Genomic DNA, 23240 nt, shown 5'->3' on the forward strand with positions numbered 1-23240 from the left:
ACGTATATCTAAATTTTAAGAAGTTTTAAAGAATAAATATATTATATAATAATTTTTTATTTTATAAAATTTTTTTTTTTTTGCAAAAGATACAAAAGTTAAATTATATTCATAATTATCCATAAATGAAATTTTAAGCTTTATAGATAAAAAGTAATTTTACTTTAGTAATGTTTTGTACATTAAAGTTAATCTTTAAAATGTTTTATCATTTAAATATATATATTCATAAGAAATCTTCTTTTTTTTTTTTTTAGAATAAAAATATATTTTTGAGTAACTGCCAGTTTTTAAACTAATATATATGTATTTTAAAAGGATTTATATTCTTTATATATATTTTAAAATTTTTTATATTCTAATATATTATGTTCTATGAAGAAAAGATGATAAGAAAGATAAATGTACAAATTTTATTTTTATCTGATTAATAAAATTATTTTTCTTTTATTTTTTTTTTTTTTTATTAATTTTTAATCTTATGAAGTCTATATATTTATATTAATTATCTAAATAAATATATTCATTAAAAAATATCATTTATTCACTAAATACTTTAAATAAAAAAAAAAACAAATAAATAAATAGATAAAATAAATAAATAATAAAAAGTATATTAAAGCAATGTTAAAAGAATCGTATAATATATCAATGGAAAAAGAAAACGATGATGTAGATGAAAAAAAAGGATTGAATGAAAAATTGTTTCAAGAAAAAGATAGAGAATTTGTAAATAATATAGATACAGTTGACAGTAAAAATATAAATAAAGTTAACATTAGAGGTGCTAATGATAATAGTATGGATAAAATAATAAATAATATAAATATAGAAAAAGATAAAATATTTAAAACTAAGAAAAAGAAAAATACATTGAATTTAAGTGAGAATAATAAGATAAAATTAGAAAATAAAAAAGAAATTCTTATAAGTAATGAGGAAAAAGAAAATGGTAATCTAACAGAAAGTAAAATCTTGAAAGAAGGTAAAGATAATAATGATAAAATTATAGTTAAAAGAGATAATAGAGCAAATAAGGAAAAATATTTATCAGATCAAAATTTAGATAAAGATATTTTAAATAAAGGTGATATTTCACATAAGATAGGAAAAGAAAAAAAAGAGAAAAATGATACTACAAATTATGATGAATTAAAAAAATGTGACATAACAAATAAAGAAAGTAACACAAGAAAAGAAAAGAATAACCTTAACAGTTTTAAGAAAGAGAAGGAAAAGTTACTCATGAAAGAAGTAATAAATAGTAAAAAAGGGAAAAATATTTTAGAAATTAGTAATAAACAAAATGTAATGATAAAACATATTGAACATAAGAAAAATAGTGATTCATTAAATACCGATGAAATAGATAATAACTTTGAATTAAATAATGATTATACAAAATTAAAAAACGTAGATGAAATTTTGGAAAATAATTTATTAAATAAATATGAAACTGATGATACCATATTGTTTAACAAAGTCGGAATATCAAAAGATAATAATAGTAATGAAAAAGCAGAAGTGAAAGATGTGGAATGTAATACAAAAATAGAACTTAATAAAAATATCCACAATGAAATAAATTTAAAAGAAAAAATATTAGAAAAAAAGGAATTAAGAAACACAAATAATAAAAAAATGTATGATGAAAAATGTGAAGAAAGAAATTATAGAATAAATGATAAAATATTAGATGAAAAAAAGGATTATACTGAAAGAATTTCTTGTAATGAAGAAAAACAGTATAAAAAAGAAAGTAGTAATAAAAATGAATCTTCTTTAGATAACAAGAATAAAAATAAGCGTGACACATTACATCCTGAAAAAATCAATAGAAAGAAAAAAATAAATAATTTTAGTGAGGAAAATATACATGTAAAAAAAAAAAAAATAAATAATTTTTTAGATGAAGATGTTATTAAAGAAAAAAAAGATAGTAGTAGCATAAATGAAGAGATTATTCATGAGAAAAAAAAGTGTGATGGTACTAATTTTGAAGATGAAGATAAAATAAAAGATAAAAAATATAACAATAGTGACACTGATGAAATGATTAGTAAAGAATGTATTAATAAAACAAAACAAAAAAATGATAACGGATATGAATGTCAAACAGCATATAAGAAAAAATATGAAGAAATGACAAGAAAGAATGATTTATATAAAAACGAGGAAAGTAAATTGAATGAATTTTCCGAAGATAATAAAATAAATCAAGTATCCAATAAAAATAAAGGTGAAAATACAAAAAAGAAATATACAAGACTTCTAAAAAGCTTGCAAACAAATTTAACAAAAAAAATTATAAACAAAGAATGTGAAAAAAGAATTAAATCATGGGGTGATAATATAACTTTACAAGAAAAAATAAATTATTTTATAAATAACAAAATTGCTACAAAAACAGAATATAAGTATGGGAAAAAACCAAATACTTTGTCCATATGTAACCAATTTAGCTTATATAATCACTTAACGATGTTAAATGATTTTAATAGATTGCATTATTATAGAGCAGCAATGAGATGGACAGGGCATAAAGATTCTTGCAATACCAATAATAATTTTATTAATAATGAAAATAATTTAATTACTACAGATTATATAAATAATATGAGTAACACATTAAACTTGAGTAACACAATTAATGGTGAAAATACAAACAGCATATGTAATACAGAAAGTATATATAGTATGAGTAATACAATAAACGTAAATAACAATGAAGGCTATAATTTAAATAAGTCCAGTGAATTTAACAAAATAGATAAACCAAATATATTTTTTGAAAACAATAAAGGTTGTTATGTGTATAATAAAAATATAATAGAAATAGGAACTGGTCCATTGTCTTTATTGTCTATTAATGCCATTTTAAATGGGGCTAAACATGTAGATGCTTTAGAAGTTAATAAAGATGCTTCTGATATGGCAAAAAAATTAATAGAGGGATATAATTTAGAAGATTATATTAAGATTATAAACTGTTATTCCAAAGTTTATGAATATAAAGAAGAAGAGCAGCAAAGAAGATTAAAAAAAAAAAATTCATTATATAATTTTTTTGATAATTCCTCGAATGAAAATTTTTGTAATAATTTTAATTATGATTTAATAATAAGTGAAGTAATAGGTGATTTTGCTTCACAAGAAGGGGTAGCTGATATATATTTAGATCTACATAAAAAAATATTTTCCTATAGAAAATATCAAGAATATTTATATAATTGGAATGTTAATAAAGATAGTATAGAATATGCTATGAAAACAAAAAGTAAAGAAGAAAATAAAAATGATATGAGTGAAAAAAAAAAATTAAAAAATGAAGATATTATAAAGAAAGAAAAAAAATTATCATATAGTGAATTTTCTGCAAATGAAGATTTATATAATTCTGAAGAATTTTACAATATGAATATTAAAAGTATTCCATATAGTGTTACTACATATTATTGCCCTGTTAAATTCCCCTATTCTGATAATATTATATATAAAAGTGAAAACTACCCAGAAAGAACAATTATAAGTCCTCAAAATAAACTGTTACAATCAGTTATATTAGATTGGTCAAATTTAACATTAAATGAAAAAGAAAACAATGAAGATAATGATTTTGGTGTTTTAGAATATCTATATTTAGAGCAGAATTTAAAAAATCAAGTATTACAAAAAAGAAGTAATATATTCCATATTCAAAAAAATGCTCCATTTTGTGGTTTTTTAATAACAATTGATGTAGAAATTAGAAAGGGGGAACATTTTGGTACAAAATATGGAACTTGTGATAGCTGGTATACTAATATTGTTTTATTAAAAGATGAAATAAAGGTTGAAAAAGATGATTTAATCATTAATAAAACATATACAAACTTATTAAATTATAATGAAAATATTATTGATAGAAAAACTGTTTTAGTTTCGCGACCATCTTACACTTTTTATGGTTATATTTTACGATTAATTAAAGAAAAATACGAAGATTCTCCTTTTGATACTGATGATATGAATTCAGGCCTTGATAAAAAATGCAGCGAATCAAATTATTCATCTAATGAAAATAATTATGTTTATTTAGATGACGAAACAATATTATTATTGGATCAAAAAGATTTTCATACCAAATTTTTGATATCAGATGTAAATAAAGGTGACAATGAAGACTCTCATACAAACGAAGAATTTAAAACAAATGACGCGAATAATAAATTAGATAATTCTATTAAGATAAAGAAACATGATTACTCTAAAAAGAAATCAAATACGTTTGAAGATCAAATTAAATCCAAAGATAATGATAGTTGTTCTCAGAATATTTCCCATTTGGAAGATATTAACGCTGATAAAAATATGTGTGATAATAAATCTAATAGTAACAATATATTATATTCTAACTCAATAAATAATAAAGAGAATTCAAATAATATCTTAGAAGACAATATTGAAAAAAAATATCTAGGAAATATGGCATTAAATAAAAATGACATGAATTGCGAAAATTCGAATAGCAAATTGAGTGATAAATTATACAATGAATCTAAGGAAAATAAATATTACAGTGATGTTGATAATTCTTTAAAAGAAAATAATACAAATGTAAATACAAAAGAAAGCGAATCAAATTCAATAGAATCAATAAGTAAAAATGTTGAAAAAAATGAGAATATAACAAAAAAAATTTCAAAGAATAATACAAATAAAAAAAAAAAGAAAGATACACAAAAAACTGGACATAAGAGTAAGAAAGCTTCAGATAAAAGTAAAGAGGAATATGAGAAAGATATTTCAGATATTATTAACAATTATAATTTATATTCAAAATTCTACTATGACAACTTAAAAAATAAAATTATAGTTTATAAAAATCTTAAGTATAAAATACTATCTTTTTATGAGCCTGTAGTTATTGATTATGATGAACAGGCAACTGTAATCTATAAAAAGGATGATATATATAATAGCAGAGAAAATAACGTAAATAAATTTGTGAATAATGTTTATCAATAAAACTTTTATTTAAAAAAAGTCTTTTTTTATATATTAAAAATTTTTTTTTTTTTTAATTCTATAGCTAATATGTTTTGTTTTTTTTTTTTTTTTTTTATATTAAAAAAAATATATTTTTTTATTTCTATTAAATTATATTAAATATATATATTTTTTTAACCTAAAATTAGATAATTATTTTTGTGTATATTTTTTACTTTTTTTTTTAATCCTTTAATGATTTAATTTCTTTTTTCTTGTTTTTTTTAATTTTTATTCCCATAAAATATATGATTTCAAGAATATGAAATATATATATATATGCAATATCTAACCTTACACAAATTTATGGATAGTCATTTTTTTTACATATTTACATTTTAACTTTGAAAGTTTATTTTAATGCTCATTAACTATTGTAACATGGTTATGTTTTTATTCACAAGTTTCATTTTGTGTTAAATATAAAAAAGTTTTTATTTTATTACATAAAAAAAAAGATAATAAAAATAGAAATATAAAAACTAAGAAAACTAATTGAGAATTCAACATTATAAAAAAATAAAAAAAAAAAAAAAGAAGTCATATTTATTTAAATTTTAGTCTCCATTTTGTTATTTTAAAATTTTTCTTCACATATTTATCTTTTTAATGACAAAAGAACAGTGAACATAATAAAAACCATATAAGTTACTGTATGATTGTGAAAATTAATAAAAGATTCAGCTTGAGGTGTTGCAGGATCAACTCCACCCATTGCAACTCTCCACATTTTCGGTGCATCACATCTTAAAAAAAAAATTTTTTATAAGAAAATATTTTTAATATTTTTTAATATAAAAATTTAGTGAATTATAAATAACTTCCTATATATTATTACACATATATATATATATATACAAAATAATTAGTTTGTTAATACATTTAATTTAAAGGAAAAAAGAAAAAATAATAATAAAATAATCTATATATATTATATATAATATAAAAAATATCAAGTTAAATTATATATGACTACTACAAATAAAGACATACCTTGTTAAGCTTATGTTTGGCGTAAAATTTCTTTTAAATATATTAAAGCACTTAGATAAAAATTCACTCTTCTTTTCTAACATTATTAATATATTTAGGGATAAGAAAATTTGGTTAATTTTTTTATATTAAATATAGAAAAAATTATCTTTTAAAAAAATTAAAAATTTTGAAGAAAATTCAAAAAAATATAAAGAAATATTTTATTTATAAAAATGTACAAAAAAAAAAAAAAAAAAAAAAAAATATACATAAAGTAAGAAAAAATAAAATAAAATAAAATAAAAGCAATAAAAAAGATAAAATTATAGAAAGAAAAAACTTTTCATATGGATTATATGCTTATTAAAAAACATTTTTTTTTTTTTTACAAAAAATTTTTTTTTAATAAATATTTCTGTAACTTTTCTATATACATGATTTTTTGTGATAATTTTAATCAGTGAAAAAAGGCACCATGTTTAAATAATTTTGAACATAAAAATTTTACTACAAAAAAAAAATAATTCTATTATAACAATATTTATTTAAAATTATTTTAGTTTTTTTTTTTTATGCGAAAACATATTTAATTCAACTTTTTGTTTAGTATAAATATAAAAATAGTTCATGGTAAATTAATTTCGAAAATTATACATTATTACAATTTAAAAATTAAAAAAAAGTAAAAAAAAAAAAAATATATAATTATAATCTTCCATAATATTATATTTTTATTCATACATATATAGCTTCTTTAACTTATGTATTTTTATTAATGCTTCTATCATTTTCACGAATATTAAGGAAATTAAAATATTTATTATTTTTACATAAAAAAAAAAAAAAAAAAAGTATATTACAATACAAGCCTTTTTAAATATAAATATGCCCCTTTACCAATTTTATGGTTTATTTTATTTTCGCTTAAAGGAATATTAGGGGAAAAATAATTGTAGCTTTTATAAACTTTTTGAACAGTGATATTATATAAAATATGTATTTTATTTAGCTTACTTATATTATCTTTATCATATATATCTTGCATGTCATGTATATGTGATGATATATAATTCTCTATTAATGACAACCCACTTAGAGCATAACAAGTGTGGTAATAATCGACTTTTTCTTTTGGTTTATCTTTCATTCCTCCTTTGTTACTTTGAGAGCATAAAAGTAAATAAAGCTTTGCATGATTCATATTAAACAATATTTTTTCTTCAACTTTATTTATATTTTTATAGTATTCAATAGGAAATTCATCTTTATGGATTTGAGAACTCAGTAAATTATTTTGACTGCATATATAAATATTTTCATTCAATTTATTATTTGTAGAATCAATAATTATATTTCCTTCTTTTACACATAACTCACATTCATTTTTATTAAAAGACTGATTTATATTGCTTATATTATTATAATTACCATTTAAATGATCACTTTTTGTTAAATTTGTAATCGAATTTTCTTCCTTCAGAAAATTTATATTTTTTTTTTTCAAATCATTATTTTCCAAGTTATTTAACTCATTAGAGCTATTATAGGAAAACATTTTACAATTATTATGACCACATTTTTTTTTTAGTTCATTTAGGTATAGTATTTGTTTTAATATATATATCTCATTAATTAAGAAAAAAATAGATCCGACCCAAAAGGAGTAACAAGAGTCAACTAACTTATTTGTTCTCCCCATAAATGAGCCTTCTAAGTTACTTTGTTTATTAGCTAACCAAAACATTAAATTACTTAAATTTATTTTTTTAATTTTTCCTAAAATACATAAAGTAGCTAGAGCACAATAAGTATAGCCACCATGACATTCTTGATACTTTTCACTTGTAAATCCTCCTTCATAATTTTGACAAGATAAAATGTATCTCTCAACGTTTTTTTTTACTTTTTTTGTCAATATATGACACATTGAACAAATTGATATTGCACAATAGGTTCCTCTCATGTCTATTTCTCCATTTTTGTGTAACCTAAAAGAACCATCTGCACACTTCAATTTCAATATATATGAATGTATTTTTTTTTTATCAAGAAAACTTAAAAAATTATTTTCGTCATCATGCAAATATATAAAAACACATACAGTAGCATATGTAGTTGCAATATGAGTGTATTGGTTTAAGCCACCACCAAAACAGTCTTTATCATTTTTCATTTTATTTAAATAAAGGAACACACACTTTTTTATGTAACTAAATGTCTCTTTGCTTAATTTTTGCTCAATTTCAAAATCATTATATAATATATAAATGGTGTGAATGCACCAATAAAAAATCCAAGGTTTGGATGCTTCTAAAGAATTTAACTTTAAATTTTTTAAAAAAAATATATCGAGACAAAATTTGAAATGTTTTTGTTTTTCCAATTGTAGATTTAATAAACTCATGAACTTACCTAGTAAAACGGAAGACTTATTTAAATTAAATTTAAAATTCTGTACAAATAGCATATTATCTTTTATCATGAAGTTTTCAAATTGAGAAGCAAAATTTTTTTCATTATAATAAATATCATCTTCATCTATACTTTCTTTTTTTAATATCTCATTTAGGTATATAATATCTTTATTTTCTTGACATATGTTGTTTACATAAGATTCTTTATATATGTTTTCATTGTAGGTATTCAAAAAAGCATTTTCATTTTTAAATTTTTCATCACTTGGATATGATTTTTCATTTATAAGTTCTTTTTTGTTATTTGAATGAATTTCTTCTTTAACTTTTCTATTTTCCTCTTTTTTGATTAAATATAAATTATTAGCATAATAATTATTGTCCATATTTTCATTTTTATTTATATTATAATTTTTAGTATATAAAAAATGGTCTCTACCATTGTAGTTTTTTTCACTTATTATTTTATTTGGTTTATATTCTTCAATATACAAATATATTTCCTTGAATGTGTAAAATCCTTTTGAAAAAAAGGAACTAATATCATGAATATTTCCAACATTTTCAAAAATAAAAAATAAAATTATATCGGAAATTTCAATTTCAGAATTATTTAAAAGTATATCAATAATGTTAGAAGAAAATGATGTGTAATAAATACTCAGTATTTGTTTTTCTATTTTTTTTTTTTCTCTTATTGTTTCTGCTTTTCTATTGCAATTTAAATGAAAATTAAAAAAAAAATCCGAGAGATTATTTTTTCTATACAAATTTTTCTCTTCATTTCTTTTTCCTTTGCACTTTTCATTTTCAAATAATTCATCATCACCTATGTTAGTGTTCACATTTTTCATACTAACATGATTCAAGTTATTTACATTAAGATTTTCTTTTTCACCATTATAACTTATTTTTATATTATCTTTATTTTTATCTATACATTCAAGCTTATGTATGTCTTTAACAACATTATGGGAATTTTCATTTTCTTTATTTACATCAATTTTATTAAAATTAAAAAATTCAGATAATCCATCATCACTTGAATTAAAATTTTCACTTAAATTATCTGAAGAACTTGAACAATCATTTTTATTGAAATTGTAATCAGTAGAATAGTATGATTTTTCATCATTTAAATTAAATATGTAATTAAATAATAACTTAACAATACTTTCTATATATTTATAATATTTATCATTTTCAAAATCTACCTTAAACCCATCCTTTTTTTTTTCATATTTAATTAACTCATATAATAGTTTTATTAAAATTTTATTTTTATTATATCTCAATATATATGTTTCATTATTATCCATTTTTAAAATATTATATTTTCAGAATTAAATAAACTGAAAAATTTTTTCTTTTTTTTTGTGCTATAAAGTTTGTTATGAAACGTGTTTTTTCTTATTTTTCAAGACATAATATTAAAATATGTATGTTTTTTTTTTATTTTATTCAGTTATATTTTTATATAATTCCTTTAGGCATTTTATAATTTTTTTCTCTATGTTAAAATATTTTTCTTCCCTTATATATTAATTCTAATATATGTAGCTTTTGTCTTACTTTTTTTATATTTTTTTTTTTTTTTTGCTTAATCTTAAAAAAATAGAAAAATTCGTTTTTCAATTTCAACTTTTCGTAAAAAAAAAAAAAAAAAAAATTTAAAATAAAAAAAGTTTATAGGTGATTTATCTATAGAATTTGGAATATTATTTACTTTTTTTTTTTTTATTTTAACAAACAATACATTTTTGAAGTTTCTATTTTACATTTATTCTTAATTTTAATAAAAATTGGGAAATTTTAAAACATATTATGTTATTATGCCAATGAATTTAAAAAAAAAAAAAATAAAAATAAAAAACAAACTTTTCTCAAGAATATATTTAAATATATATATTGATAAAAAAAAAAAAAGAAAGAAAAGATAATGATAAAAAGAATAAAACATATTAATTATTAAAACACAAAAATGATTCTTATTAAAAAAAAGAAAATAAAAAAATTGTTTGTAATAAATTTACAAAAAATACAAAAATGGATATTAATTTATTCTTCATTATATAATATCCTAGTATAAACCTAAAAATATATATTTTTTTAATTATTTTTAACAAACAATAATATAATTAACTATTCTTTGTAATAAAAATAAGAATAAAAATTAAAAATTTTTTGTATCAAAGAAAGTTGGTAAGTACAAAAAAAGTTCCTTTTGAAATAAATTTCGAAACTTTGGCATTTTCATTAATCTATATAATTGAAAAAAAAAATACATATATATATATATATAAAATTTAAAATAAATAATTTGTTCTTTTGTTTTTATATTTACATTAAAATAATATTTAATAATATCATTATTGTTTGTACAAAGTATGGCATCATTTTTTATTGCTAAATTGATAAAAAAATCAAAATCTAATGAAAAAAAAAAAAAAAGTAAAAAGAATTAATAATAAAAAAATACAAAATATTTGTAAAATAACAAAAAAAAAAAAAAATAATAAATTTGTTTTTATATAGTTACCTTTATCATTCATTGTAAATATTAATGAATTTATTTGTTTATAACCTACTTTTAATAATCCGTCTTTTTTTAATTCCTACAGAAAAAATTTTATCCATAATTTTAACAAAAAAAATACTATATAAAATTAAATATGAAAAATTAAAATTAAATGATGAAAAATAATATATATTACATTAAAAATATAAAAATGGAATTCTGGTGATTCTACAATATTATCTTTGCAAATTTCTACTTCATGATACCACCAATGGGGAATATATATCTAAATTTAATAAAAAAACATGCATTCATATATCAATGAATATCATTATATTAAAATAAAATATAAAATATTCACGTTAAAAATAAAATATAAATATTAGTAATAACATAAAAACATAAATTTAGTTTATATAAAATTAAAAAATATCTATAAAAAAATGAGTAAATTAATTTTTAGTTTAATATAGATATGCTACTTAAATTTTTTTTTTTTTTTTTTTTTTTTTTGCATACAATTGGCTTAATTTTCTTTTTTAATAAAGATGTAACAGCGTATATTAATCTACAAATAGAAATTTTTGTTTTATATTGAACTAAATACGAATATTCATCATTTAATAAAACATCAAAATTAAAATTTTTATCATCTATATATCCATCCATTCCAGAACATATATTTAAAGCATCTAGTGCAACATTTTCTTTTAATATATAAGTATCTTTTAAATAACGTTTCCATGTAAGCATAGTGTGAAATTTTTTTTTTTCTAATATTTTTTCTTGATTTTTGCTTTCTTTTTTTGCTTGATTATCTGTTTTCATATTTTCATTTGTGTCATTTTTAATAATATCCTTTTCATTTTCTATATTATCAGTACTACCTTGACGAATAAAATCATCATTTATATGCTCATTCTTTTCCTTGTAAAAATAGAAAATTTCAAATGAATGTCTCAAAAGAATAATATCATACCCTTTTAATATATTATATTCATTGAATTCTGATTTATTAATTCTTTTATCAATAAATTCCTTTTCCGAATAATTTCGTTGACTATAATTACTATTTTCATTTTCGTCTGTTGAATTAACTAAAAATAAAATAGACATATTATCTGGATCAAAAAAGTCATTAATATAAATCATACTTTTAATATTTTGTTTTTGTAAAAATTTAATAATGTTACGCTCTTTGGATTCTGTTTTATTATTTATTACATTCCTTTTATGTATAAATATTTGTTCTATATTTTTATATGAACAATTATTAATATTTAAAGAACAGTTATTATAGTCCACATTTTTTATTTTTACATTAAAATGAGAATTAGTTAACAATATATTTCTTTTATTATTATTAACTTTATTAAGTAAATAATATGAATAATTTAAAAGTGAACATAAAAAATTATCTAGTTTTAACATCATATTCTCAAAATAATAAAACCATGTATAAAAATATATATTGTTTCTAATATCCTTATTAATTTTTAATTCTTCATACATATAATACTCATTTTGTTTTTCCTTTTCAGTTTTATCTGTGTTCAATTGTTGAGATTTATTATTTCCTAAATTTTCTTGATATAAATTTTTAATTGTGTTTTTTCCTTCATCATTATTATTTATTTCTGCATCATTTTCACTTTTATCTTTGACATTTTTATCATCATTAATATTGTCAACACTTTTTTTTTTATCACATTTTCGTCTATTTTTACTTTTTCTTTTTTTGTAGTATACTTTCATTGCTGAACATAAATATTCTTTTTATAAATTTTGTTTTTTCTTTTTTTATTATTTTAATTAAATTCTCCATGTATTAAAAATTTAATTGTACATTAAAACTTTTTTTAGTAAAATAAAATATTACTCAATTTTTTAAAAAAAATATTTTAAAATGTTTAATATGTATTATATTTTTAAAACTATGTAAATGTAAAAATTTAAAAATAATTAATATATAATAAACATTAAGAGAAACTAAGCTATTTAAATGAAAAAATAAAAATAAAAAAAAATACAAATTTTTTTTTTTCGATATAAAATAAAGCTCATTTTAAAAATTTATATTAACTTCCTATTTAAATAATTTAATTTTATTCAAACTTTAATAATTTATAATTATGTACGAAAATAATATAAATGTATAAATTATTTAAAAGGTTACAAAAACGTTTTTAATTTTTTTAACATTATGTTGATTTTTACTCGTTTTTATGTATTCTTTATATTTTAAAATGTTTCCATATATACTTTTTTTTTTTTTATTCTTACTATTTTAATTAATTTTTTTTTTTAAATATAATATTTATAAAAAAAACTTAATTTTAATATTTTGTAATTCTTTTTTTTTTCCATAATATTATTGTGCATATAATAATTTTTAAAAAATTTTGAATTCATAAAAAGTATACACTCTTTTAATACATAAAAAAAAAAATATTTTATAACTAAAATATAAGAAATTATACTCTAATTTCATTTGAATTTTTTATTTTATTCATTTTTAATTCTTGAAAAAAAAAAAAAAAGGCCATAGGAGTAATAATTAAAAATAACATGAATATATATGTTTATATACCTGTGTAAGAATATGTGAATTAAAAAAAAAAATATTTATTAAGTTAAACATTTTTTCTTTTTTTTTGTTTATAACAATATATTATTATTAGGATTTTATATAATATAAAAATAGTTTTTAGTTTTTTTTATTTTATTTTAAAATGAATTTTTAATTTAAAGAATATTTCATATGTATATATATTAATTTTTTACTTTAAAATGTTGTTAAAATAAAAAGTAGCAAATAAATATATAGAAAAAAGAGAAATAAAAAAAAAAAAAAAAAAAAAAAAAAAAAAAAAAAAAAAAAAAAAAAAAAAAAAAACAAAAGAAAAGAAAAGAAAAGAAAAAGAAAAAAACAAAAGAAAAGAAAAAAAAAGAAAAGAAAAAAGGGAAATTAAAAGGAAAAATGTTGAACAAAACAAGGAGAATTTTTTTTAGTACAGCAAAAAATAGCAATTTATATTTATCTCTATCTTCATCAAGTGAATCTATATTTAGAAGTCAAATCATAAAACGAGCTTCTTTCCCAGGTTAGTTTATGAAAAATGTTAAACTAAGAAAAAAATGATTATAATTTTTTTTTATATATTATTCTTTTTAGGAATTGAAGGATATTTTACTATAACAAACAATCATAGTCCTCTAGTTACATTATTAAGAAATGGAATAATAACTGTTGAATTTGATGAGAAAGAAAAAAAACAGTTTTTTATATCAGATGGAATATTTATTTATAAGAAAAGTAATGACAATAACAACAATAATAATGCAGAGGTTGTAGGTGTTGAAATTGTACCTTTAGAATATTTAGATAAAAACAAAACGATTAAAGTTTTACAGCAATTGTGTGCAATAAATGACACTACTGATGACAAATGGAGAAAAATCAAAACTATGTTGGGGTAATTTATTATAACATATATATATATATATATATATATATACGAAAGAATAAATACTAATATATAAAATATTTTAATCTTTTTTATTTTTTTATCAGAAAAGAGTTGTGTTCTTCAATTCTTAGAATTACTTCATAAAAATTAAAGGCGAAAGTATCTTTTGATATAAACTTTATGAAGAAATATAAAAATAAGTGCTTTATGTCTTCTTTTATAATTGTTATTTTTATAAAAAATTTGCATTTATAATATTTTGCAAATATACCATTTATATTGTGAAATGAAAATAATATTAAAAAAAATTTAATTTAATTTACATTTTATTTTTTAATAAAGTATGTCTAATTTTTTTTTTTATTTATATAATTCATTAATATAACTGAAAAAATTTTAATAAGAATAAAAAGTTATATTTTTGATTAATTTTTTAAAGATGCTCATTTTTTTTTTTCCTTTCATATTAACAAAACAGAAATCATTTTTTAAAGAAATATGTTTAAAAATAAATAGTTTAGAAACGAAAATTATTAGATCCAAAAAGCCATGCTACCAAAAATGTAAAGTTGAGACTCAAAAATTTTAAAATTTTGCATGTGATATCAAAAGAAAGTATTAAATTTAAAAATTCCATTAGTTATCTTTTTTAATAAAAAAAGAAACTCAAAAAAAAAAAAGTTTTATAACATATTGCTCTATATCAGTTAGCTTGAAATTTTAAATTTTGTCTTACACATATTTTCAAGTTTTTTAATTAGGAATCAATTAAGAGCAATTGCAAGTGTTAGAAACATTTTGTTATAGCAATTTATTTATTATTTTCCTTTTGTTTATCCTTCTTAAATATTTTTTCATTTTACTTAGAAGATATATAAATAGTTTTATTTTAACTTTTTTTCTATAATGTATTAAATTACATATATATAGTATATTGTTTGGTTACATTAACCTTAAAAATTTTTAATGAATTTTACATAAATATTATAAAGGATATTACTTTAATATTTCTTATATGATTATAAATAATTAAAAGAATTTCTTTTATATCTTAATTTTTACGTTGCTTAGATTTCCTTTTTCATTTCTAGATGCTCCTTAATTATTTTAAGGATAATTTTTTTTTTCTATACTATATGTTACTATAATATAGAAATTTTTTTTATTATTTTTATTAATTCTTTTGTTACACTTATTTCAGTTTTATATGATCACAAAATTAGAATATTTTACTGTTGTAAAATTTCAGATTTTATCATTACTTATTATTCATAAATTGAACATTAAGTAATTGTATTTCCCTATTTCTTAGAACTAAATAAATTATGAATCTTATACTTGAATAAAATTTAATACTTATAATATTTTTAAAATCACAAAAAAAAATGGGGATATATTATAAATTTGCTTTTTTAATCTACTTTTATTTTAATAATGTAAAGGCCATAATTAATCCTCAAGAGGAGTTTATGGATAGATTTAATATAAAAAAGAATCATGTAAATATAAGATGGGAAAATAATGGTAAATATGGAGAAGGAAATTTCAAATATGAAATAGGTTAAAAAAAAATTTCATAAATTTATATTATTTTTATGTGTCTTATTTAATTAGCATGCAAATATTATACTCTTAAAAAAATTAAATAAATATATATATGTTTCATTTAATATTGTACTAATTTATATATATAACTTGAATTAGCTTCTTAATTATTACATTTTTACTAAAAAGATATTTTTTTTTCCATACAAGATTGTATAGTTATAAATAAAATGTTTTATTATTTTTTTTTTTTTTTTTTTTTTTTTTTTTTTTTATATATATTTTATTTTTATTTAATTTTTAGAGAATATTATTTCTTTTCATTTACTTTATATTATTACATTTTTAAACTTTCTGTATATTTTTTTGTAAATTTTAGATGATGACTATGATGTATATTCTAGAATTGGTACATTAAAAAAATTAGGTACATGCCCATATCATGAAAAACCAGGAGTATATAGAGGGAGTTGCCCCAATTATGGAAAAACCTTTTTAATGGATTTCCAAAAAAATACATATAACGAAGATTTTTTAAATGAAATTAGTTTTGGAATTTTGAATAAAAAATTAAAACGAGAGATTGAAATCCCACCTTCAAAGAGTGGATTAGCAATGTACCAGGGTTCTTTTGTGCGTTGTCCTAATAACAAAAATCATAGTTTGCTTATAAAAGAGGAAAAAGAATATGATATGTGTTTTCAAAGTTTCTATAACCGTCTTTTATCTACAAAAGTTAAAACAAAAAATTTAAGGAATAACTTTTTATATTTTAGTTCTCATGGACTAGGGGGTCGATTAGGTTCTAATATTGAATATCCCTTACACAATTATGATCCAACAGAAAATTATGTAACTAAAAAAATGTTAAATCCACATATAATAAATACTTTGTCTGATTGTTCCATTTATTCGCATTGCATAGGTCCATGCCTTGAAAAAGATTTAGATAATAAATGCTTTCGTAGTTTACCTGTTATTTTTAATCATAAAACAAAAGAATGTGTTATATTAGGAACTCACGAACAATACAGAGTTAACAATTGTCTACATAATAATTCAAGGAGTCGTGAAAGATGTTTTTTACCAACGAAACAAGAACAAGGAAAAGAATGGACTTATGCATCTTCCTTTTTACGTCCAGACTATAAGACAAAATGTCCTCCGAGATTTCCATTAAATAATACAGAATTTGGTTATTTTAACTACAGTACTGGAGAGTGTGAAAGTGCTAGAAAACGTCATGAAAACTATAGAACTTCCTTTAAAGAATGTATTGAACGATTATTCTATTCTTCTCCAGAATATGATGATAGAAGGAAGAAACAATATTTATGGGGAGTTTGGATTTTAGATTCCACAAATGAAAAACTAAATTCAATGAATGATTTTGGAACATGTTCCCTTTTTGATGAAATGCCAACATGCTTATTAAAAAAAAAAAATCATTACTCTTTTACTTTCTTAACAGTAAATTCTTTTGATCCTAATCAAAATATAACATACCCAGATATAGAAAGAAATGTGTTACAAAAGGATAAAGAAACCATTAATAATAAGGACATAATTACAAAAAATGATGAAAACACAAGAATAATAGATGAAAATGATGCAAAAACAAAGAAAAAAGGAAGAAATTATAAACCAGTAAATCAATCAGTTATACTTCCATCTTCTGGAAACCAACAAGAAAATAAGGAATCTACTCACATGACTCAGGCTCAAAGTGGTCATATATCTAACTCTCAAATTAACCTACCGCAGTCTCAAAATAATTACCTACTACATTTTCAAGATAAACATAAAAACCACCACCAAAGGTATCGTATATCTCAATCTCAAAATAATAACATGAATTTCCCTCAAGAAGATCGACTAAATGATCCAACAAATAGACTTAAAAATACTAAATCAAAAGATAATCCTCAAGAAAAATTTATGGAAAAATTTGATATACCAAGTAATCACATCTACATCGAATGGAAAAAACAAGGGAAATACGGAGAAGGTAATTTTAGATATGAAATAATATCAAATAATACTGCTGGTATTAATAAATCGTTTTTAGTTGATAAAAATAAAGAAATATGTCCAAATCATACTACTCCAGGAAAGGCACAAGGAAGTTGTCCTAATTATGGTAAAACTATTGTGGTTGATACCATTGAAAATTCAAAAGATAGTATGATTGCTGATTTAAATTTTTTAAATGAAATACATACAGGTTATCTCAACAAAAAGATTAACAGTAATGTAGAACTTTCTTATGAAAACAGCGGGATTGCCATGCATCATGGTGTAGATGATTCTTGCCCAAAAAATAATGTGGATGAGGAGTTGTTTAAAAATAAGAGTGATTACAATTATGACATGTGTAAATCCCATGTATTTTCTGAACGTGTAATTATGAAGGAATATGACAAAATATCAAAAAAATTTAAGCATTATGGCCTTTATGGTTTAGGTGGGAGATTAGGTTCCCATATTAAAAATGGAGAAAAAGTTGATGGAAACAATTTAACTTTACCAATGAAAAACCCATCGTTAATAAAAAATTTGTTTGATTGTTCCATATATACATACTGTGTAGGACCTTGCTTAGAAAATTCATATGAAAATAGGTGTTTTCGTAATTTACCTGCCTTATATAATCATTCTACAAAGGAATGTGTTATACTAGGTACACATGAACAAGAAAGAATTCATGAATGTAAGAAACATAAAGAGGATACAAATGTCCCTAATTGTCAAACTGTTAGAAAAACAAAAAGTTTAAAAGATTGGACATTTGTAACGTCATTTATTAGACCTGATTATGAAAAAAAATGTCCTCCAAGGTTCCCTCTAAATTCCAAAGTTTTTGGAATATATGATAAAAATACAGGGAAATGTAAAAGCTTAATGAAGGAGAAATATATTGTTAATATTGAAAATTTTTATTCATGTTTAGAATATTTGTTTTTATCTTCGTCAGATAGTCTATACCCTGATGTTAAATATAACTTTTGGGGAATATGGGTTTCAGACAATCCCATTAATAAAGAAAATATTACTATGGCTAAAGGAAGATGTTATCACATTAATGTAAAACCAACATGTGTTATACATAAAGACAATCATTTTTCTTTTACTCCACTTACAGCAAATGCAATTGATTTTGAACAAAATCTTGATATACCAAATGTTGAAGAATTATTAATTAACGAGACAAAAAATGGTTTACTAAATCAAACAAAATATAATGCAGAAAATGGAGTTAAGAATCTTTTAAGTTATGAAAAAATAGGAGCTCGAATTTCAAAGGAAGAAGAAGCTGAGAAAGCTGAAGAAGCAAGAAAAGTTGAAGAAGCAAGAAAAGAGGAAGAAGCAAGAAAAGCTGAAGAAAAAAGAAAGGCGGAAGAAGCAAGAAAAGCTGAAGAAAAAAGAAAGGCAGAAGAAGCAAGAAAAGCCGAAGAAAAAAAAAAGGCGGAAGAAGCAAGAAAAGCTGAAGAAAAAAGAAAGGCAGAAGAAGCAAGAAAAGCCGAAGAAAGAAAAAGGGCAGAAGAAGCAAGAAAAGCTGAAGAAAAAAAAAAGGCAGAAGAAGCAAGAAAAGCTGAAGAAAAAAAAAAGGCAGAAGAAGCAAGAAAAGCAGAAGAAGCAAGAAAAGCTGAAGAAGCAAGAAAAGCTGAAGAAGCAAGAAAAGCTGAAGAAGCAAGAAAAGCTGAAGAAAAAATAAAGGCAGAAGAAGCAAGAAAAGCTGAAGAAAGAAGAAAGGCAGAAGAATCAAGAAAAGCCGAAGAAAAAAGAAAAGCTGAAGAAAAAAAAAAGGCAGAAGAAGTAAGAAAAGCCGAAGAAAAAAAAAAGGCGGAAGAAGCAAGAAAAGCTGAAGAAAAAAGAAAGGCAGAAGAAGCAAGAAAAGCGAAGAAGCAAGAAAAGCTGAAGAAGCAAGAAAAGCTGAAGAAAAAATAAAGGCAGAAGAAGCAAGAAAAGCTGAAGAAAAAAAAAAGGCAGAAGAAGCAAGAAAAGCTGAAGAAGCAAGAAAAGAGGAAGAAGCTAGAAAAGCTGAAGAAGCAAAAAATGCTGAAAAAGCAAAAAAAGATGAAGAAGCAAGAAAAATTGAAGAAGCAAGAAAAGCTGAAGAAAAAAGAAAGGCGGAAGAAGCTAGAAAAGCTGAAGAAGAAAGAAAAGCTGAAGAAGCAAAAAAAGAAGAAGAGAGAAAGAAGGAAGAAGCTAGAAAAGCTGAAGAAGCTAGAAAAGCTGAAGAAGCTAGAAAAGCTGAAGAAGCTAGAAAAGCTGAAGAAACTAGAAAAGCTGAAGAAGCTAGAAAAGCTGAAGAAGCTAGAAAAGCTGAAGAAGCTAGAAAAGCTGAAGAAGCTAGAAAAGCTGAAGAAGCTAGAAAAGCTGAAGAAGCTAGAAAAGCTGAAGAAGCTAGAAAAGCTGAAGAAGCTAGAAAAGCTGAAGAAACTAGAAAAGCTGAAGAAGCTAGAAAAGCTGAAGAAGCAAGAAAAGAGGAAGAAGCAAGAAAAGAGGAAGAAGATAGAAAAGCTGAAGAAGAAAGAAAGGAGGAAGAAGCAAGAAAAGCTGAAGAAGCAAGAAAAGAGGACGAAGCAAGAAAAGAGGACGAAGCAAGAAAAGAGGAAGAAGCAAGAAAAGCTGAAGAAGCAAGAAAAGAGGAAGAAGCAAGAAAAGAGGAAGAAGCAAGAAAAGAGGAAGAAGCAAGAAAAGCTGAAGAAGCAAGAAAAGAGGAAGAAGCAAGAAAAGAGGAAGAAGCAAGAAAAGAGGAAGAAACAAGAAAAGAGGAAGAAGCAAGAAAAGAGGAAGAAGCAAGAAAAGAGGAAGAAGCAAGAAAAGAGGAAGAAGTTAGAAAAGCTGAAGAAGCAAGAAAAGAGGAAGAAGCTAGTAAAGCTGAAGAAGCTAGAAAAGAGGAAGAAGCAAAAAAAGTAGAAGATGAGAATTTGGTTATACCTAAACATACAGAGTATAGTATTCGTTCAGAAATGGAAAATAACTATGCTTCTGGAAAACCAACACCAGAAGATAATATTAAGGAAAAATATGATTTTAGATTAATTTTAGATAATAATTCCCAAGATTTAGATTCTCAACTAAAAGAAGATACTGATCGACTTAATTATAAACCAATTAAATCAGCAAATATGGATAATCAGAATTTTAATATGAATTCTATGCCTAATGTAGAAGTAAATTCTAAAGATGATTCACGTTTACATTTTACTGATTCAGAAGGTACATTTTTTTTTTTATTCATATTTTTAACATTTTAAAAGATATATCTACGTTTTCATATATTATCGTACTACTATATTAAATTTAATTCTTAAATACAATTACTTATATTTATATAACAAATTTATTGTAAATAGTTGATAATAATTATTTTTTTATATATGTTTAATAATATATTTATTTTTATAAATGTACAATAAAAAGTGTATATTAAATAAAAATATAAGTTTAACATAATATATTTTTTAATGATACGTTTTATTATGGAATTTTTATTTTCTCTCTTTAGGGATGGAAGAAAAAAAAATAATAGAAGAAAATTTTGATAGTCAAGGTTCTGATAAGGAATTATCTAATAATAATGATGTTAGTTATGTGAAATATAATGTTTCAGACTATAAGTCAAGAGATATTAATAAAACAAGAGAGGAAATAATAAGTTTATCAAAAGAAAACAAGTGTAATAATGAAATTTCATCAAAATATTGTGAATTCATAAAGAAAAGTATCTCTTCAGGTTTTTGTTCTAATGAAGAAAGAGAACATTTGTGTTGTTCAATTTCAGATTATTGCTTAAGATTCTTTGATCATAATTCAAATGAATATTACGACTGCACTAAAAAAGAATTTTCTGATCCATCATACAGATGTTTTAAAAAAACTGAATTTTCAAGTATGTAACTTCGATATTGAAGAGAAAATAAAAAAAAAAAATATTAAAGAAAAAAAAATAGCATAAACACAAAATGTTTTAATTTTTTCAGTATACTATAAATATTTTTATGAAGTTACCTTTTTTTATAGAAATGGCTTATTTTGCTGGAGCAGGAATAGCACTGATACTCCTATTTGCCATTGGTTCAAAAATTATCATAGGAAAATCGTTAGAAAAAAAAAGAAAAAAAGGAATAATTCTCTTTCATTATATTACATTTTTATTTTTTTTTAAAATAATTAATTTCAATAAAGATTACATAAATATATTTATACATATAATTTTTTATGATAGATTTGAAGAAGCTACAATTGATGAATTTGAAGGAGATTATGATAAAGTTTACACATTAGCAATGATATGTAATATTATTTTAAAATATAAAAATATATTACCAATATAAAAATTTATATAAATAATTGTTACTTTTTTTTTTTTTTAGCTAAGGAACAAATGCAGAGATCAAACCTTTCAGATTATGCTGAATATAGCTCTGATAAATGACAAAATATATGTTGACTTAATTATTTCTGCAATTTTAAATATTTAGCGTTCTGTTTTATACATATATGTTAAATTATTTAAATAAGCTACGCAATTTGAATGAAATGAAAAATTTTTCATTAAATCATATTTCAAACAAGAATAAATCTATTTTTTTTATTTTTAGTAAAAAATTTGTGTATACTGATTATTAAATGTATAATTAGCGTTTCATTAGTTTTTAAGAATAAAAAAAATAGTTTATTGAAAATTTTTTTTTGTAACTACATTTTTTTCTTTTTCTACTTTTTTTTAAATTGTACATTTTTAAATAAGTATAATTTTATTAGCATTAATGTTGCATATTTTGCAATAAAAATGTTTGAAAAAAATTTATTTTAATTAAAAAAAAGCTTACCAAAAAATAAAATAAAAATATTAATTAAAATAAAAATTATTTATGTTATAATGGTAAAAAATTACGAAAATTTTTAATTAAAGAGATTTAATTAATATTATTTTATTCTTATAGCAAAATTTGATTTGTAATATATACAGGGAAAATAAAATAAAATAAATCAGATTAAATAATTATACAAATAGAAGATATAATATATCCTTTTTACATTTAATTTTTCAACGAATAAATATTTACATTATAAAATGTAATTATATAAAAATACAAATATTTCACTTTTTCAATTTTATATTTGTGAGATTATTCATAATTTTGAAAAAAACAATTGGTTTCTTTTCTACGATTTTTTTATGAAGGATAGATATATTTTATAGTAAATTCTTATAGAACAATTAGTTTTCAAAATTAACAGTAATATTATTGTTGAAAAAAATTAAAATTATAAATA

General features: G+C 20.7%; 6 protein-coding genes across 6 annotated transcripts; 3 read left to right on the forward strand and 3 right to left on the reverse strand.

Annotated features, from left to right (window-relative positions):
* Positions 1-624: 624 nt before the first annotated feature.
* Positions 625-5007, forward strand: PGAL8A_00374700 (conserved Plasmodium protein, unknown function; the record flags this gene model as incomplete). The annotated part of the gene is made up of 1 exon (XM_028672812.1): positions 625-5007. One exon carries the CDS (start codon positions 625-627, stop codon positions 5005-5007), a length of 4383 nt encoding a protein of 1460 aa, XP_028529327.1.
* A 619-nt stretch (positions 5008-5626) lies between these two features.
* PGAL8A_00374800 (conserved Plasmodium protein, unknown function) lies at positions 5627-6104 on the reverse strand (the record flags this gene model as incomplete). The annotated part of the gene is made up of 2 exons (XM_028672813.1): positions 5627-5774; positions 6022-6104. The coding sequence occupies 2 exons, from the start codon at positions 6102-6104 to the stop codon at positions 5627-5629; spliced, it is 231 nt and encodes a 76-aa protein (XP_028529328.1).
* Positions 6105-6859: 755 nt separating this feature from the next.
* On the reverse strand, positions 6860-9736 carry PGAL8A_00374900 (farnesyltransferase beta subunit, putative; the record flags this gene model as incomplete). Its single annotated transcript, XM_028672814.1, has 1 exon — positions 6860-9736. The coding sequence occupies one exon, from the start codon at positions 9734-9736 to the stop codon at positions 6860-6862; it is 2877 nt and encodes a 958-aa protein (XP_028529329.1).
* An 870-nt stretch (positions 9737-10606) lies between these two features.
* On the reverse strand, positions 10607-12690 carry PGAL8A_00375000 (conserved Plasmodium protein, unknown function; the record flags this gene model as incomplete). Its single annotated transcript, XM_028672815.1, has 5 exons — positions 10607-10678; positions 10762-10847; positions 10957-11032; positions 11132-11221; positions 11455-12690. 5 exons carry the CDS (start codon positions 12688-12690, stop codon positions 10607-10609), a joined length of 1560 nt encoding a protein of 519 aa, XP_028529330.1.
* A 1225-nt stretch (positions 12691-13915) lies between these two features.
* Positions 13916-14549, forward strand: PGAL8A_00375100 (mitochondrial ATP synthase delta subunit, putative; the record flags this gene model as incomplete). The annotated part of the gene is made up of 3 exons (XM_028672816.1): positions 13916-14039; positions 14111-14411; positions 14510-14549. The coding sequence occupies 3 exons, from the start codon at positions 13916-13918 to the stop codon at positions 14547-14549; spliced, it is 465 nt and encodes a 154-aa protein (XP_028529331.1).
* Positions 14550-15790: 1241 nt separating this feature from the next.
* MAEBL (merozoite adhesive erythrocytic binding protein) lies at positions 15791-22395 on the forward strand (the record flags this gene model as incomplete). The annotated part of the gene is given in 7 exon segments (XM_028672817.1): positions 15791-15965; positions 16330-19814; positions 19817-21176; positions 21466-21849; positions 21981-22059; positions 22186-22253; positions 22334-22395. Coding segments are annotated over 7 exon segments (5613 nt in total).
* Between the last annotated feature and the right edge of the window lie 845 nt (positions 22396-23240).

The sequence above is a fragment of the Plasmodium gallinaceum genome (assembly GCF_900005855.1).
Source record: "Plasmodium gallinaceum strain 8A genome assembly, contig: PGAL8A_v1_98, whole genome shotgun sequence".
NCBI classification, from domain to species: Eukaryota; Apicomplexa; class Aconoidasida; order Haemosporida; family Plasmodiidae; genus Plasmodium; species Plasmodium gallinaceum.